The sequence below is a fragment of the Neopsephotus bourkii genome, unplaced genomic scaffold (genome assembly GCF_033783945.1).
Source record: "Neopsephotus bourkii isolate Nb327-2 ecotype Australia unplaced genomic scaffold, CSIRO-AGI_Nbou_v1 NB_1526, whole genome shotgun sequence".
NCBI lineage: Eukaryota > Metazoa > Chordata > Aves > Psittaciformes > Psittacidae > Neopsephotus > Neopsephotus bourkii.
This window is the reverse complement of record NW_026902002.1, coordinates 1,919,436-1,937,186: the sequence shown is the minus strand read 5'-3', so window position 1 is coordinate 1,937,186 and position 17,751 is coordinate 1,919,436. Positions and strand designations below refer to the sequence as shown.

General features: G+C 41.5%; 1 protein-coding gene across 3 annotated transcripts in view; it reads left to right on the top strand.

Annotated features, from left to right (window-relative positions):
* PDIA5 (protein disulfide isomerase family A member 5) overlaps positions 1 to 17,751 on the top strand; it is a 100,312-nt gene that overhangs the window by 31,946 nt on the left and 50,615 nt on the right. For all 3 annotated transcript variants that reach the window (XR_009727957.1, XM_061370063.1, XM_061370064.1), the window contains 5 exons: positions 2,429 to 2,521; positions 3,926 to 3,986; positions 8,594 to 8,661; positions 13,203 to 13,294; positions 13,400 to 13,471. Coding sequence is in view for 2 of the 3 variants with exons in the window: in XM_061370063.1 (XP_061226047.1) it covers positions 2,429 to 2,521; positions 3,926 to 3,986; positions 8,594 to 8,661; positions 13,203 to 13,294; positions 13,400 to 13,471 (386 nt within the window). In the remaining variant the exon portion in view is untranslated. The remainder of the gene's footprint in view (positions 1 to 2,428; positions 2,522 to 3,925; positions 3,987 to 8,593; positions 8,662 to 13,202; positions 13,295 to 13,399; positions 13,472 to 17,751) is intronic.

The window sequence follows — 17,751 nt, the reverse complement described above, 5'->3', positions numbered from 1 at the left end:
TGATTGTGCCATCAAGTGAAAGGTGTAGCAGTACTGCAGAAGGACAGTGAGTATGGTCAGAGGCATGGATGGCCTGAATATCTGCATGAAGATTCTTGGGCTTGGAAAAAAAATGAGATTATAACTGTTGTAGCTTGAAAAAGGGAATGATTACCTATTTTTTTTCTCCAAACTTGGGTGCAAACACTGGCATTTTGGGATGGCTGATTTGAAACAAGTAACCGTAGTGTATAAAAAAAAAATGTTGTAAAACTCATAGCTACATGTTTTGAAAGCCAAGAATTTAGGAATCTTTAAAACAGTTTTATGTAGTCATAAAGGAGAGATCCATTGATAGTTAGCAAGTACAGAGGTTCAAATACAACAGCTGGTGCAGGGTCCATAAACTTAATTACTTTTTGCCAGAAATTGAGAGCATATATCAGTGTATGTTATGTAAGAATTGTACTGGTATAATTTTCCCATAAGCGTTGAAGCTGCTGTTGAAGACTGAAGCTTAGATCAGTCTTTGATCTTAACTGATATGTCTGTTCATATGTTGCTTTAGCCACACCGTGTCCTTATCCTTGATAGTGCTATAAGGCTAGTATCCAGGCTGTGTTTATTACATCATGAAGTCTTTTCTGGAGGGTAATACAGAGGGAGAGTTTTACTCTGCTTCTGAAATGGAGGAAACACTCATTAAAGTACAAATCTGCTCAGTACTAGCAAGGGGAATAGACTAATCCAGTAAATTGGTACTGCTCTAAGCACTGAATCCTTTTCAAGTTTGCTGTTGTAAGGAGCAGGTGTGTGAAATGAAGAAAGATATTTTTATTAGCATCTCTACTACAAAGGAGTGAAAATTACAGGGAATGCCTATATATGGAGAGAGATACATTTATTTCCCCCCAAGTTTAAACCTAAGGTCCATATGTTTTATCCAGCTATTATGCTGTTAAAACTAGCTTGCTTTTAGCAGCATAGGTTGGATAAAGCCATGTCCTGTATTTTGCTGAGTCAATGTTTAAGGTTCAAAGGTCTTGAAGAAGTTTGGGCAGCAGGTTACAGCCCTTCATGGCTCTCTCAGTGCCATTAAGTCAAAGCAGGTCCTGACCATGTCATAGCAAGACAGGAGCATATCTGATTCTTCAGCCTGGGGGTTGCTGTGGCCTGGGCCTTTCTCTGCTCTTGTAACCCAGCCACTTGGGGACCATTGCTTTTCTGTGACTAGGAAGTGCTGTAGGTTGTTGGTGCTGCTGGGAGCAGCTATTTAAAGGCATACAGGAAGTTCTCTTCACCGCATGGAGCAATGAATGCAAGGCAACGTACTGCCTGCTCTGTCAGAATACATTGCACTTCTGATTTTTTTCTGTCTTGGCTGAAGGGGAGAGGCTGGATGAATTAAATCTCTTTAATCCCTGTCCACTAACCACCTCAGTTTCTACATGAATGAACTTGGCAGAGAGGAGTTCTTACAGTCATTAGCTGTTTAAAATGTTGACCCCTGTCTTGTTCCCTCCAGTGTATGTTTGCAGTCTATGCAGACTGAGAGTGAGCAGAACTTGATGTAGCTCTCCTAAATGTAAATCATCTCTGCTGTTTTATCCTCTTCTCTCCTTTCCCCGTATATTATTTTCTTAATGCTTCTCATTTGAGAGCTTTTGGTAACTGTAACTCCGTTGTACATTACTTGACTTTTTTTTCCTAGCTGGCTCTTTTCTCTGCTAATGCCATGTTAAAACAGATTTCCTTTAAATGTTTGTAATCCCAAAACTACTACCTTACCCCTTAGGTTTTCTTACTGTGTACATATGCAATATATGCTGCCTCTTGTGATAAGAGAAATCTCTTCAATATTACTTGTGAAAGCAGACAGGAACATAAGTGCAATAAGTGGATCCTGCCATAAGCAGGAGCCTTACTCTACTACCTGAGATGCAGGAAAATGAGCTGAACTCCTTTGTTGATAAGCTGTTGGGATGTTGTACCAGAACAACCCTGCCAAAGGCAGAGAGGTGGCAAAAGTGTCTCTGAGACTGTTTCGGTGGCATGTGTCACCAGATATGCTGTTAACCTGATCTTGAGAAGGTGGAGTACAAGCCTTGGCATGTGGATGGGTATTCCTGGCATGTGGATGGATATTCTTGGCATGTGTTAGTATATACTCTGCTCTATACTTTCACACTGTTTTCCCCAGTTTTATGGTGGATGTAGGAACTGGTAAGTTGGGATATCGGTTACCAGGAAGTTACATACCGATGTATGACTTGGTGCTGCAACTGGAGATTTGTGTTTATTGGCATTAAAGCAGATGAGAATATGAGCAGAAAAGCAAAGGGACTGAATAGATGGGATTTGCATGACAGCATGGATTTGAGATTGGATGTCTCATCATTTCCATTCATCTTGCTTCAAAAGATTTTTTTTTTTCCCCTGCATCTTACAGTCTATAGTGGCCTTTCTGAAGGATCCAGAAGGTGCTCCACTGTGGGAGGAGGATCCGGAAGCCAAAGATGTTGTACATGTTGACAGTGAAAAGGTACATTAACTGGATAGATGTTCTATGTGTGTTATAAATATATGGGATAAAGGAAATGTGGTTTTTTTTGCATTAACTCTTAATGAAGAACCATTATTTCATTTCTTTGGAAAAGAAATTTAAAGCATCACTAGTCTGCCAGCTGCATGGCAAGTATCAAAGCATTGTGTATGGTGTGGCAGAAGAGACCTGTTTGTCTCAGGCAAGTGTAATAGCTTCCAAGATGCAGTCACTGCAGGATACAAGTAGGAGGTAAAATGCTGCTCTTACAACTGCAGTGCAGTTAAACCTTGGGTTCCCTCATGTGCCTGAGGTTGTCTCAGGAAGTCTGGAGCAGGATCCTGATCTTGAGAGATGTAACCTTGCACAGTAACTGTCCTCTTGGTGTTAAGTGGGAAAGCAGCAAATATGATGAAACTACTTTAAAAATCCAGTGTCACCAGAGAGCTACCCATTATATTCTCTCTAGTATAATCAGCTTGGTCTTTTGTATTATTTTTCTAGTCTATAGATTTTTAAAGCTTTAATTGATTGGACTCTAGCTGGTATTTTGTAAAGGGCTTTTCAATTTTCCTGCTTTCATTTTTAATATTAGAAACAGTTATTTTGACATTCAGTTTTTGTAGGAAGATTAATTTTTAATGTTCACCCTCTGTACTCTATTATAAGACTTCCAAGGGCTGCAATCAATTTGAAAATTTCATCTGGTTTCTCTATCATGCTGCTACTGAAAAGTCTTTTCTTATGGATTCTCATAGCTTTGACAAGGATTCATAGTGTGAAAAATGAATTTGTTTTGCTTATTATTGAGTCTGACTTTTTGAATTAGATTATAGCTTTTTGGATACATCAGGGAAGCAAAAGTTTCCAGTCAAGAGTTTCTGAAGTGAGACTAAACCAAACCATGCAACTTCCACATCTCAGCAGTCAAGATACTGGTCTAGGATATTTAGCAGATACTAATTCTATAATAACTTTTCACAGAATGACTGAGGCTGGAAGGGACCACTGGAGGTCATCTAGTCCAACCTCCTGCTCAAACAGGGTCACCTAGAACACATTACTCAGACTTGTGTCCAGATGGCTCCTGAATATCTCCAGGGCAGGAGAATCTACAACCTCTCTGGGCAGCCTATTCCAGTGCTCAGTCATCCTCACAGTAAAGAAGTTCTTCCTCAGGTTCAGGTGGAACTTCCTGTGCTTTAGTTTATGCCCATTGCCTCTCATCCTGTCACCTGGCACCACTGAGAAGAGCCCGCCCCATCCACTTGACATCTATTCTTCAGATACTTACACACATTGATAATATCCCTCTGAGCCTTCTCTAGCTCTTAAAGTTGTAACACAAATAAAAAGTGTGCTTGAGTACAGGTGTGGCTTTACATTCTTTGATTCATTCACTAGGAGTTGAGAAGGCTTCTGAAGAAGGAAGACAAACCTCTTCTAATGATGTTCTATGCTCCATGTAAGTAACCCAGCAAGTCCCGTCATCTCTCCCTTTTACACTGAGATGTCCAATTCTGACTAGAAATGTCACCTGTGCTTCACTAATACTATCTTGTCCATCTCGTTCAACTTACGGTGGTGGTCTGCCTGTTTGTCCTCAGTTTTCCCCTAGTTGTCCATTGCTTGTATCCTAGTCTTGCCTCTTTCTCTTGTCATCGTAGAATATCATGACTCTTGCTCCTTGTTCTTTTAAGCAGCTGCTTTCTCTTATTTCATCCAGAGGGACCTTGACACGCTTGTGAGGTGTGCAGATGCCAACCTTATGAAGTTTAACTATGCCAAGTTCAAGGTCCTGCACCTGGGTCAGAGCAATCCCAGGCACAGCTACAGGCTGGGCAGAGAAGAGATTCAGAGCAGCCCTGTGGAGAAGGACTTGGGGGTGCTGGTCGATGAGAAAATGAACATGAGCCAGCTTCAGTGTGCACTCACAGCCCAGAAAGCCAACCATATCCTGGGCTGCATCAAAAGGAGTGTGACCAGCAGGGCGAAGGAGGTGATCCTGCCCCTTTATTCTGCTCTCATGAGACCTCACTTGGAGTATTGTGTGCAGTTCTGGTGTCCTCAACATAAAAAGGACATGGAACTGTTGGAACAAGTCCAGAGGAGGGCCATGAGGATGAGCAGGGGACTGGAGCACCTCCCATATGAAGATAGACTGAGAAAGTTGGGGCTGTTCAGCCTGGAGAAGAGAAGGCTGCGTGGAGACCTCATAGCAGCCTTCCAGTATCTGAAGGGGGCCTATAGGGATGCTGGGGAGGGACTCTTCATTAGGGACTGTAGTGACAGGACAAGGGGTAATGGGTTAAAACTTCAACAGGGGAAGTTTAGATTAGATATAAGGAAGAAATTCTTTACCATGAGGGTGGTGATGCACTGGAATGGGTTGCCCAGGGAAGCTGTGAATGCTCCATCCCTGGTGGTGGTCAAGGCCAGGTTGGACAGAGCCTTGGGTGATACGGTTTAGTTGAGGTGTCCCTGCCCATGGCAAGGGGGTTGGAACTTGATGATCTTAAGGTCCTCTCCAACCCTAACTATTCTATGATTCTGTGATTTCCTTACCCTTTGTCCTTCCTAGATTTTTGTTGTATAAGACGGAAACACTGTATGCTGAGTGCATAAGTGTTCATACATCTGTCTGGGAGTGCCTAGCCCTCTGGCCTGTACAAAGTTGTAAGTGCAAATGGGTATTGCACACAATTTTTACTTTTGCAGTTTGGTCCATAGCATAAGACCATCTGTCTCCACGCAAGCAGAATATCTTTGGAGGAGACCGTGGAGTTGAAAAACCCAGCCTTTCCTGACTGCTGTCAGAGGGAACAGTGCAGTGGTCAGGAGCAGGAATATCTTTCCTGTTCCATCTAGGAGGCACCCTGCATGTTCCTACCCACACTGTTGGGAGTATGAACACAAGTGAGATTTTGGGCTGCGGGGGCAGAGGAAGGAAAGAGAAGAGCATGTTGAAGTCATTGCATTTCTTTTGTGGCTTTGGCCTTGTATTGCTGCTATCTTGTCATTGCATTGGTTGCTTGTTTCTTAATTTTGCAGATTTACAACTGCTTTTTTTGTGTTTCCTGGTGACTGTTACGTGAGAGACTTTCCAGCTTTTCAAAACAAGATAGTGTTGCACTGGAGTTGTTGCTCAGATGGAAAGCAGGGGAGCCATGAGAGAGGAATGAATCTGTGACTTAAGCTAGAAAAGCCTCCTAGCACTTGGTATGCCCTGGTAGGAAAATTGATGTTAGACACCACTAGCAATTTACTGGCTGATTATCTTTAAAACTGTGTCCCATGGCAGCATTTTCTGGTGTTTCTCAGAGTATTTTCTCTCATAATTACTGCCTGAAACACCAGTCTACCTTTTTAGTCTCAGTACTGCCAAGATGGCCAGAATTGCCCAAGACTTGGTTTGATGCATCACTTAGAGAATGTTTTATCCTTTAGTTAAATTATTTGCAGGTCTGTGCCCTCAGACTCTGCAGCAGGATGGTTCTGTGTGGCCTGGCCCATCTCACAGTCATTCCCAGTCACTGCTGCCACCTTAGCATCAGCGGGAGATGATACACCTGCTCTGCCTTTAAATCAGCCCTTCAGGGAGAGTTCAGCTGCAGAGTGCTTTTACCGTTTACCTGTATCAGGAATAATGGTTTTCCATAACTAAGCCTCTTCCTGAAATGTGCCTTATCTAACCCTTCGTTTTCTTTGAACTGATCCCCCCCAGAAGCCCTCCTCCTTCCTGTTTCTCTTCTTTTGAAGTGGCAAAACACCTGCTAGTTCTCGGTGCTGTAATACTTCTGCTGTTTTCTAAACTGCTGTGAAGGAAGGCTGCTTGTAAAGGGTTTTTTTTTCCCCTCCCTTCTGATTTTGCAGTTCATAACTCCCTCATCTTTTATTTAACACACAAGACCTTTTGACTTGGTTCTTGTCCAGTTTTTCTTTTCTTATCTAACAAGATAGAAAAGAAATGCAGAATGCATCCAGCATTGAAGTACTGGCTTTGAGCAGCTGTTACTGGTTGCATACCGGTCTTACCTTTCATAACTGAGAGCAGCAAATCAAGGCTGGTCACTAAAGGAAATTTTGCTTTTCTTGTAAGTGGTGACTCAGGGAGGTCTTTGGCACAGGAGGACATCACAGACTTTGGAAAGCTCTAGGGAAGATGTCTGCATTATTTCTCTGCTTTGTTGGAAGCAGGGATTTTAGATTCATTGTGGCAGATTCATAGGAGATGGGGCTCTCTCATTATGTACTGGTGCAGAGGGAGATGAAAGCGACTGCAGACTTAAATGTAGTTTCTTTAATATTTCAGGTATGCTTGGTCTGGGTAAAATGACTCAGAGCAAAGGCATGCTTTCCTTAGAAGATATTACGTGCCATTTGGAGACCATTCACTGTACTTTTGGACCTGTATTTTAAAGCCAGACAGCACTAAATATGAAAAATTACATGTACTTACAGGCACTCAAGATTTATTTGTAGTTAACTCTGTCAGAGAAGACTCCTGGAGGAGACAGCCTGGATGTCGCAACAAAAAGGAGCTGTTCAGAACATCATTGAAAACAGGGCTTTAAAAATGGAGGTGTTAAGTAGCAAACTAATATGTGCTTAATTATGTCGTGTCCCCCCCCCATCCCCAAGACAAAATACAAGAAGACAGAAGAAAATCAGTTTTTTGAGGTTGCCCTTTTATGCCTGCATAGGGATATATGTGGCTTTACAGCATCCTGAACAATATAACCGAGAAATATGTGGGCAGGAGAGGTGGTACTGAAGTGGGTTTGGGAGCAGCGAGTTTGAGGCAGCAGCAGAGCTTGGAGCCGAAGGACAGTAGAAGTGACAGCTGGGTGGAACAGGCTAGTATGTGTCTGCACTCCACAAGAGAGTCCTGGAAGCAGTAAGAGGTTGAAGAGGGGAAGAAAGGGAAATCAATAACTGGAGGAGTTTGAGGCCTGAGGCTGCTGAAAAGCAGTGAGCTTCCAGAAGATGCTGTTAACTCGTATCTTTTGATGTCTTGTCCGGTGGTTTGCATGAGGCTGCAAGACCTCTGTGGGCCTCAAGTGGGTGGTCTGTGCCCACCAAGAAATTGTTGTTTTGATCAGCACTAATTTAAAAACCTCACTGGCAATTTGAGCAAAGAGATCAAAGGTGGAAAGACCACAGAAACAAGAGCTCTCTTTTGTCTGATTAAAGGATGTTCTTCCCAGGCATGCTGATGTGATCCTAAACCAGTGGCTACAAAATCTGTTCCTCCTTTCTGGAAGATATTTGCAAAACTCCTGTCTCTTCACCAGAACGAAAATGTTGACAACAAAAGTTGTCCCAAGGTGGACCCGAGAATTGCCACAATAAGCATCTGGAGTGCTTGGCCACAGCTTCCTTTCTTTCATGCTGCCTACATTCCTGCCCCTTCCCATGTGCATGTACGTATTTATTTGGTGTGAAACCTGCAGCTTACAAGGTGATTTAATGCTAATCTGCTTAGCACTCCAGAGCGCACTCCAACTATACACTGGTGGTCTTCCTCACTTGCTGTTTGTCTTTTCCTCAATGCATTATTGTTTATTACAAGAATTGTTGCTTCTCCTGAGTTATGTCTTCTCAATTAACAGAGCAGTGTTTTAACTTCTGATGTCTGTACAGTGTGTTTAGGAAGTGCTTGTGAAATTGATTTCAAAGACTTGTTAAGATGGGATGAATTGAAGTAGTTCTCCCCATCCCTTAAAGACCAGAAATGCACAAAGCTTTTTGTTTGAGTTCACAAGCATGACATCTTCCATTGACTTTTGATATGTAAGTTTCGTAGAGTCTGAGGAATACAGGATGGTGTTACTCTTTCCAAAACTGGGATAAGAAATTAGTCTGAAAACGAATAGCATGAAGAGCATGCAACATGTAACAAGAAGTAACATCCTTAGGAATTAATATAATGAAATGGAGAATGAATTTTTATGGTTTTTGTTTGCTTCTTTTCTAATATAAAATGTGTTATTTCATATGCTCTGGAACATAGATCCTGTAGAACAGGCTGAATTGGTGGCATATTACTTACACGATTTCTTTCCTTATCAGGGTGTGGTGTTTGTAAGAGAATGATGCCATCTTATCAGCAGGCAGCCACAGAACTGAAGGGTAAATATGTAAGTGAGAAGATAAGATTTACATAAAATTAAAAATAAACCCTTTCAACACTTTTTTTTTTTTTGGGGGGGGGCATATTTTAAACCACAAAGTGGGCAATTTTTAAGTATGTCAAAACAAAACCAGAAATTAACGACCCTGTCCCAATCCCTTCAGGATTCTTTCTCTTGGTTTTCATTCTTTTTAAAACTTTGGAGAATGAGGTGTTAACTCACTTGCCTTTTAATCCAGCATAGTTCTTGCCATGGAAAAACGGGCTCTGACAGTATGCAGGTGTGTGTTTAGTCACTGGTTTGTGAGTTTGTAGTCCTTTTGAGCTCATTTTGGTAAAAACAAAGAAATGTTTGATCAGCTTTTTGGCCTGATGTTTTACTGCAGGGTCAAGGATGGATACCCTTACAGTAATAATTAATCCAGTTTTCTTAGTGAAGAATCACAGTGTCATGGGAGGGGACTTTCCCTGTGTAAGTTACTGATCGTCCTCCTAGCCACTAAGTATAAGCATTAACAAAATCTTACAGTTTTACTTTGTCAACAAAGCTAACATTCATACTGGATTGAAATGAAAGTAAGTTTTGACTATAATAAAATCCATCAACAGCAGTCACAGTAATTTAGTTACCTGTTTGTACTAAAAAGACTTGCTGATCTCCCTAAGCAAGTCAAAGGCATTTCTATAGTCAAGGTTTTATAATGTGCTTAATGTATATTTTATATGATACCAATAATACATGAGTGACATAGCATTGTTTCATGGCTTTAGCTGGATTTGGTCTGATCCTACCTGTTGGATCATTCACTGTCAAGTTTTACAGGTTTCCTTGGGAGAGGTGACATGTGATGAGGAAAGGATAAAGCACATTGCTAGGGCAGCTCTGGCCATTGCTGCTTATAAACATTGAGTGTTGTCAGACTGCTTCACTTTCTCCCAACTAGTTTTTCAGAAGCGTTTCCTCTAAATCTTTGTTTGCTTAAGGCTGAAATGAGTGGGAGTTGTTCAGATTTATTGAGGACAGGGTACAACCCTTGACGGTATTTTCAAGAACGCATTTGTCTAGCTAGGCAGCGCTCATGCCATCTCCCCTCGATGGAGCATGCAATGCAGTCTTGGGGAAAGCACTCCTGTCTTGGACAGCGGGTACATTGTGAGGCGTGGGGTGGGTGGGAATTTGGAATTTAAAGAGTCGCCTACAGAGGTAGTGCCAGAGAGAAGGCGTGCTGCAGAGCACTATGTTCTGCAGTTATCTCTTCCTTGTCCATGTGCAGTTCGTTTTATTAAATTCAAACCAGAGAATTTAAGCTCCAGATCTATTCTAGTTTGATTATTTCCTTCCTCACTTGGAAATGGTTTCTGTAGATCCAGACTAATCCTTCACAGCTGAGTGACAGGGCTGTGGCACTGCTCTGGGAGTAGCAGTGCCTGTGCTTGGTGCAGCTCAGATCAAGGGTGCTTTTTGCACAGAAGTGTTTTTAGTGCAGAATCGGTTCAGAGGAAAGTCTGGTTATGCCACTGCCACCTGTGTCTTTCACAAAAATCAGTCTCGTTGTCTAAATTTGACCTAATTAGCTTCCTGAGTGCAATGTGTACACAGTTTGCCGTTTCTGAAACTAACTGTGCTGTACCTATGATAAATCAGCAGTGTTGACCTCTAGATCAGACTTTGCTGGAAAGTTTATGATTGGTTTGGATGAGCTGAAGGTTTGGCCTTTTAATCTGACCTGTCATTAGCTGTCAGGATGTGCCAAGCTCAAAAGCTATTACTGCTATTATATATCAGGAAAATGAAGTATGGTATTGCCCGTTTAATAGGTCATAAAAATGAAAAGGTGAATAGTACCTGTTGCTGGTAGCTGTGTTCTCTTGGGACTAGTTGTTTCTTGTCCCAGTACTGTTACTGAGAGGAAGACAGGGGGGCATTTTCAGTGTTATGTTCACTTTAGATCTTGCAGTTCTATTACACCCAGTGCAGAAGGAAAAAAGGGGCTCCAAAACAGAATAAGGTAGTTTGTTTTGTCCTTGACACAAGAGATTCCTGTGGTTTGTGGATAGGGTGGGCACCGGCAAGTGACTGTCAGTGATGCACTGTGCCCCCAGTACAGGGAGAAAATGGTGGTCAGCAAAGCACTTCAGCATCTTTTTAATGCCCATGGACTTCATGGGTGTGCCTGAATGCTTTGCTCAGTAAGGACTGGCTTGAGCGCATGCTTAAGTGCTTTCCTTTGGTGCTTATCTTTTCTCTGGTAAAACCATGAGACTTCAGAAGCATAAAATTCCTACACAACTTCAGATGTCAAATAAAGAAAGACTTTGTTTAATCTGTTCATTAAGTTTAGCTCTAGGAAGGCTTCAAGTGGTTGTGTGATATACCAATTTTGGAGCAGTCCTGTCATGAAGACTCAAAAGGGAGTGGTCATAGTAGAACAGGGATGGTGAGAAGCCCAGAGACATGGCCAGCTAGGAAAGGTTCAGAGTTGATTCAGGTTACAGGTAGCTTGGGGGAGAGCAGATAAGTGTTGAAATATGTCAAACATCCCTATGGAGCTGAAAGGAATAAACTGGTCTTCGTGTCTGCTGTGGATATTACAAAAGGTAGTGGACTTAAATTGAAGTCAGAGTTATTCATTCATTTGCTAAAAGCACATTAGCTAAACATCTGGCAGGAGCAGCTTAGGTATAGAGGGAGGATCCTGGCTCTGGGTAGTAGGTGTATTTTGATCATCCCAGGCAGCCTGATAGTAGGTAATTTTATGATTATAGGCCAGCTAAAGCTGTTACTTTCGCCATTAAAAACAAATCCCAATCTAATAGGCTTTTTGCTAATTATGCTTTATATGGTGTATGAACACCATTATGAATCCAAGTCACTGACTTTATATCAATCACCACAAGCTGGATGGGCACAGTGAAATTGTAGCAGAATATCTGAAATGCCTGGGAATGCCCATTTAGGATCTAGGAAATCTCTGAGAGATCGTGGCAAATGTGAAATCTGGGAGAGCGGTGTTTATGAGGGAATTAATTAACAAACCTGGCTCGTTCCTTATAAAGCAACCACTGTGTCTTGATCCTGTTGAATTTACCTACTTGTAAGTGGTGACATAGAGGATAAGGGAAGGGGAGAATTGGGTCTAGCTAATTTCTTTATATGAATTAAGTCAATCTGGTTGTTGGAACTACAAGGAAGACTCAAAGTAAGAGACTTGGCCAGCCAGTATAAACCTTATTTCTGTAATTTTCTCAATTACCTTTCTTTTATCCTTTCTTAGGATAGGGGAGAGAAAACAAAGTACCTTTTTGTGACTGCAGTACGTTCTTAGAAAAGGTTGACCTCCAAACGAGGATTTTCTGCTTTAAGATTTATTTCATGCTGGCTTTGAGCACATTTGGTTGGTCTGTGCAGTTTGCTGCAGTCAGGAAGGTGGTATTAAATTCTGATGCAGTATTTCAGCTGGAAGGAGAAAATCCTGATTTTAGAGGGGGAAGGAGGAGGGGTTTGGATTAAGACCTCTGCTGCTGAAATGATTTAAGCTGTCAATGCCATTAAATGTAAGTTAATCATGAAGTGGTATCTCAGCAGCTCACTGGTTGCAGATTTGACAGCAGAGTGACCTCTGAGTGAATCCCACACCCACAAAAATTCAGAATCAGTCCCATCTTCAACTTTTTGGTCAGAAATTTTTGGAAGACAATTGGACAAAGCACAGGATAAGTCACAGGAGCCCTGGGCCTCAAGCTCAGGTTCATGGGCTCTTGTGGAGGATGATCTGGGATAGAGGTAAGAAAAGGGAAGGAGAGGCTTTTTGTTTTGCTTGCTTGTTTGAAAAGCTACTATGCTTCTGTGCCCCTCTTTTGATATCTGTAGGATAAGGTTAATTCTTAACTCTCATTATATCATACCAGTCAGGTAAGTTAACATATTTAAAGCATATTTCCTGGGCTCATGGAGATAGGTCATGTTTTACTTTAACATCAAAGTAATGCTGATTTCCCCTTGCCATTCAGTAAGTGCATTTTTGAATTGGAGCAACACCAGTGCTTCGTTGGCTAGAGCTTCTGGACATTAGCTGGGATTGTAAATTCATTGCTGGAGTAGAAACCAGAGAGATGAGGGTGGAACTTCTTGTGTCCTAGCTAATATTTGGCTACAAACTAAGCCATGTACTTGCAGAAGCAGGAAAAAAAAATCTAGTTAGGCTTGTAGCTTAACATCCAAATGCACAAAGAAGACCACAAATAGAAGGATTAAGAGAATTCCCTTAAGGTATTTCTGTTAGTGAGTGAATTAAAAGAGACACTTCCAGAGCAAGGAGATCACAATCTGATTGATGTGTACTTTCTGTGGACTAGACTCAAATACTGTTCTGTTCCCCTTTGAACAAAATCAGAAAAACTTCACTGCCTTTTACAGAGATCCCTTTGCTTTACTGCTGTATGATTGAAATTAGAATCTGCCCAGAGCTTAGTTGTTTTTACTTAACTCTTTCAGACAGCGGTCATGTTCCTGTTGTAAGACTGAATGTGATTGTGCTGTTTTTTCAGGTTCTTGCTGGGATGAATGTTTACTCTGCAGAATTTGAAAGGATAAAGGAAGAATACAATGTCCGGGGATATCCTACAATCTGCTATTTTGAGTCAGTTATGGTTTGCTACTACTTCAGAATTCATACAACTCAACTATAATTGCACATTCTTATCTTCCAGGGCAAGGACTAAACCTTATTTTGTTGTTTTAACAGGAAAGGAAAGTTCCTGTTCCACTTCGAGAACTATGGTGCTACTGCAGCAGATATAGCAGAGTGGCTAAAAAAGTAAGGCATTGAACTTCATGCACTCCACCCTTTTATGTACTCTTCATTATTTACAGAATGTAATGGTTTAGGAGCCCATCTCTCCCACGTTCCCTCTGCTCAGAAGAGCAAATAAAACTGCCCTGCTGAGATTGGCTAAACTGGTACAGAGACGTTGCCTAATGTTTGTTTTTTAGCATGCACGCCTTGCATTTCACAATTGTATTTTTTCTGTAATAGGGGACTCTGGACCAATATAGATGCAGATACACAGATCTCAGCTTCATCTAAAATGCCAGCTTAAATTTCCAGTGATCTTGAGTGTCTGAACTTGATAACCTGCAAAAGATCTGACTCTTGTTTTATTAAAAATGTGTATACTAAGTATGCAGTTCTCATTGGTTCTTAGCTGGAGCCTTTAAAGTGTCTTGCAGAGACAAACCATAGATCAAGGCACTCTGGATTGCTAGTCATTTTTACCATGTCTGTGTTTCCTGTCATGACATGAAGTGGTGTTGAAAGCATCTTGTTCCACCTAAAGAGAGTATTTGCAGTCATAAATATTTTGGGGGCTGAATGATCTTATGGGGTTGGCAGTTGAGAGAAAGAAACAGAAAAAGCGTGTGCATGTATAGCTGTTCTTCAGCTGGTGCAAATCAGCACAATGCCAGTGAAGCTGACAGAGCACCTGGAGAGAGCTGAGATAGTCTGTTGATGGAGAAGTACTGTTAGCAGTTAGCCCTAGCTCTTGGGCATTATCATCTTTGTAACCCTCCTTTGTTTGCCACAGCCACAGAAATAATCTTGCGATTAAACTAATAAAAGGAAACAAATGCGTGGGAAGGAACAGACAGTTACAAACTGTTGTCGTAATGTGGCTTAGCAAAACTGGCTCAGAATAAATCTGTTTTACTGTACCGGTGGGGCTGTGCTGTGGTTATACATACAGCTGCAGGTGGTGCAAGGTCTTCAGCAGTGGTAGACTAGGTGCTTCAGGACTGGGAAACCTTGGGTGAAGCTACATCAGTGTTCCTGTTAGCATCAGGAGGTACAAGCACTGCAGGCAAGTACTGCCCAGTGGATCAAAGAGGAGGAATTTAGCTGTAGTGTTTAAGGCTCATTTAGTCCATTAAGCCTTCAGATATGGATTAATCAAGATGGTAACTCAGGCAGTGCTGAGATGATGATCAGCCCTTGGAGCAAGGATATGACTTCATCACCTGAACTTTATTATGCTTTTCAGTTTTGCAAGGATGTGGTTATCTCTTGGCTACCATATGTGAAACGTTAGATGTTTGGGGTGGGTTTTTTTCCCTCCTGCCTGCCCACATAATATCCTGATAATCCCTGTAACATGCAGTGCCTTTGTATCAGTGCTGTGACAGCAAGTGAGCACAGCTACTGGAGGCAAAGCAGAACAGCTGCAAGCTCTTTCCAATGATAATCTCTGCTAATAAGCCACTGTGGGCTTTGGTTGATATTTCAGTAGTCCAGAGGTAAAGACAGCTGTGTGTCTTCACTAGTGTTTGTGCATGGTTCTTAGTTTCCCAAAAGATGATCTGAGCAGTAGCCTTCTTGCCCCTGTTTTTTAAATTAAATAGAACTTTTAAGAAAACCACATTGAGAAATTCTGCATACTTGAATTTTGCCAGTAATTTATGTTGCAGTTAAACCGTATATGGGGTAAATGTGCTATGTGCATAATACTGTATTACTCTGAGGAATCTACAGTACAAGTAGTCAAATGGTGTGGCAAGGGCTTTAGGGAAGTCAGAGTGTAATTAGATAGCTATATCAGGGATAGGCTATATTTCAGAACAGTATAATATTAAAATTGTTTTAGGAAGTGACTCTGATGCAGGGCATTGCTCTGTAGAGCAGGGGCACGGCAGTGCCAGAGCGTACATGGTGAGGTGAGCCGGTGCGTTTTTATACTCTGCATGCATGTGCTGTCATCATAGATTCTAGAAAGAGAATCCAGCAGACATTGAGCCTTACTAAATGATCTATTTTTTTTGGACACTAGGTACACACTGCAGAAAAGCAATTGTTTTCTCTTTCCTCTCCCCCTTATCTGATTTTTCTCCTTTAAATGTTACCGGTGAAGTGCTGAAAGTGTTTTTTTGGGGGGAGGACATGATATAACTTAATAAAGGTTAGAATTATTTAAATTATTGAATAGATGGTTTTCATGATGTTCTCAGAACAAGAGCTGCTAGTGTGGAGGCCTCCAACACCTTTTCTTTTGCTACTTGCTGAAGGTGCTTCTTATGCTGAAGTGTGCTAATGCATCAGCCTTACAGGTACTTCACCTCTCTTATCTTCCTAATAGGCACTGGCTACTATTTTATGGTGTTTTCATGAGATGATAGAGGGAAACAGCCTAACTCCAGCACAGCATTAACATGAGAGATGCTATCTTGTACATACCTCAATTCTTTTTTTCTTTCTTCTTAAAAAATCTGATACACAGCTGTATCAACCTGAATGGTAGGCAAGCCAGACAGCTTCTTGCTGCCTTCAGTTAGCTGCTGAGTTTGTCTTATCTTGCGGACTTCTGTCAGGCCCTTCCTTAGAACCAGCTACTCAGTTAAATCAAGAACTTGTTCGCTGTTCTTAACTGAATTAGCTCTTGATAACTCTTCCAGTCTTCTGTCATCCTGTTTTTGGTCTTTAGGCATTGGGTCTACCTTGTCTCAGTTTTAAATGATGGTTTAGATTTTGCTTGTTGCTGCATCCAGGCCTTGAGGTGCTTCTTATGAACTCTTGTGCAGGCTTAATAGCATGAATAGCATTGTACATTGGGCCATTTGAATAAATATCCTGTGCTGTGCTTTATTAATTCCTTACTGAAATAGGTCATGCCAGTGTTCCAGTGTTCTTCAAGTGCTTTGTAGCCACTGTGTCCATTTTCATCATGCTCTGCCTACTCAACTCAACTCCCCTTCCAGATTCCTTAAATGTCATGGTGTTTTCTGGAAAGCCTTCACTCTGCCAGCATATCTGCAGGTTATTGCTCTCTTATAAGCTTGGCAACAACCCAATTGATAATTTGCTGATCCTTTAGAAAGTAAACTCTTGTGGATGGGGACCTGCCTCTTTTTCTTTCCCAGCTGCTTGGCTGAGTGCAGCTCTGATCTTCGCTTTGATGTTTGTTTCTTGGTTCATTTATCAGCAGCAGAGGTGTTCATCACAGTTTTGCATGGATTGCTTAATATTCTTGGATCATACCCACTGCTTACATCAACAGAATTCGCTATCTGAATCTGTATATCTCTCTACTGCTTTTTTTGTCAAAGTAGGCTTTCAGCCTAGAAATGAGCAAGGCAGGATAAAAGAGTTCTCATCCATTTGCCATTCTTTGTTCCAGGCAGCTAACACAATAATACATTTTAATCAAAAATAGTAAATGTGCTTTCACCAGAGATGGGGTCACATCCAGATCTGTACTTTGCCAAAGAATTTGGAGAATTTTGGGAGGGTATTTGGAACTCATTTTATCCTTGCCACTTGTAGTAATAGCTTCAGAGTCTGTCTCCAAATGTTTGCGTGTTTGGGTGTCATTTACATGAACACTGCTTTAATAAATAAATGTCAACATAGTTTAGTTCATGTCTGCCGAATTCTCTTTTTAATATACATTAATAAAAGCCAAGAGCAATTGTTTAGTGGGATGATGAGCACTGAACTGGCCCACAGAAGCTTAGATTCAGTTTCCAGATTTGCGCCATGTCTTTGAGCAGTCTCTCTGACTCTAATCCATCAAAGATGGTTAAATTCATGTATAATCATAATGAAATTGGTAGGACATGTCACTTTTAAGTTAAGAATGCGTTTCAGTGGCTTTGCAGAATTAGGCCTACAAGCCCACTGCAATGAGGATATAATGATGCTTCCCCAGGTCACAGGGTTGTTTTAGGGTAAAACCATATACCCCTGGGGAAACAGTCTGTGTAGCTAGCTCATGGTCCCAGCACTGCAATTCCTTCTTTTCCCTGCCAGCTGTAATCATGCTGTCTGTATTAAGGGTGACTGGTTAGATTGGCTGTTTCTGCTCACTACTTTTTTCTGTCATTGGCCATGATTCCTGTGAGCTACAAAGTGAGAAAGGGAGCATCCTGCTGAGGAGGGTGAAATAGTAACAGAAAATGCATCTGATTTCTATAATGTAATAACCAGGCAGTCTGGTTATCAGCTCGCTCCATCCCTTCCATTGCTGATCTGTCCTCTTGAGCTTCTTGTGGAATTTTTTTATTCCTCTGGTTTTATCTGTGTTTCAGCACTTACGAGTTCTGGGTGAG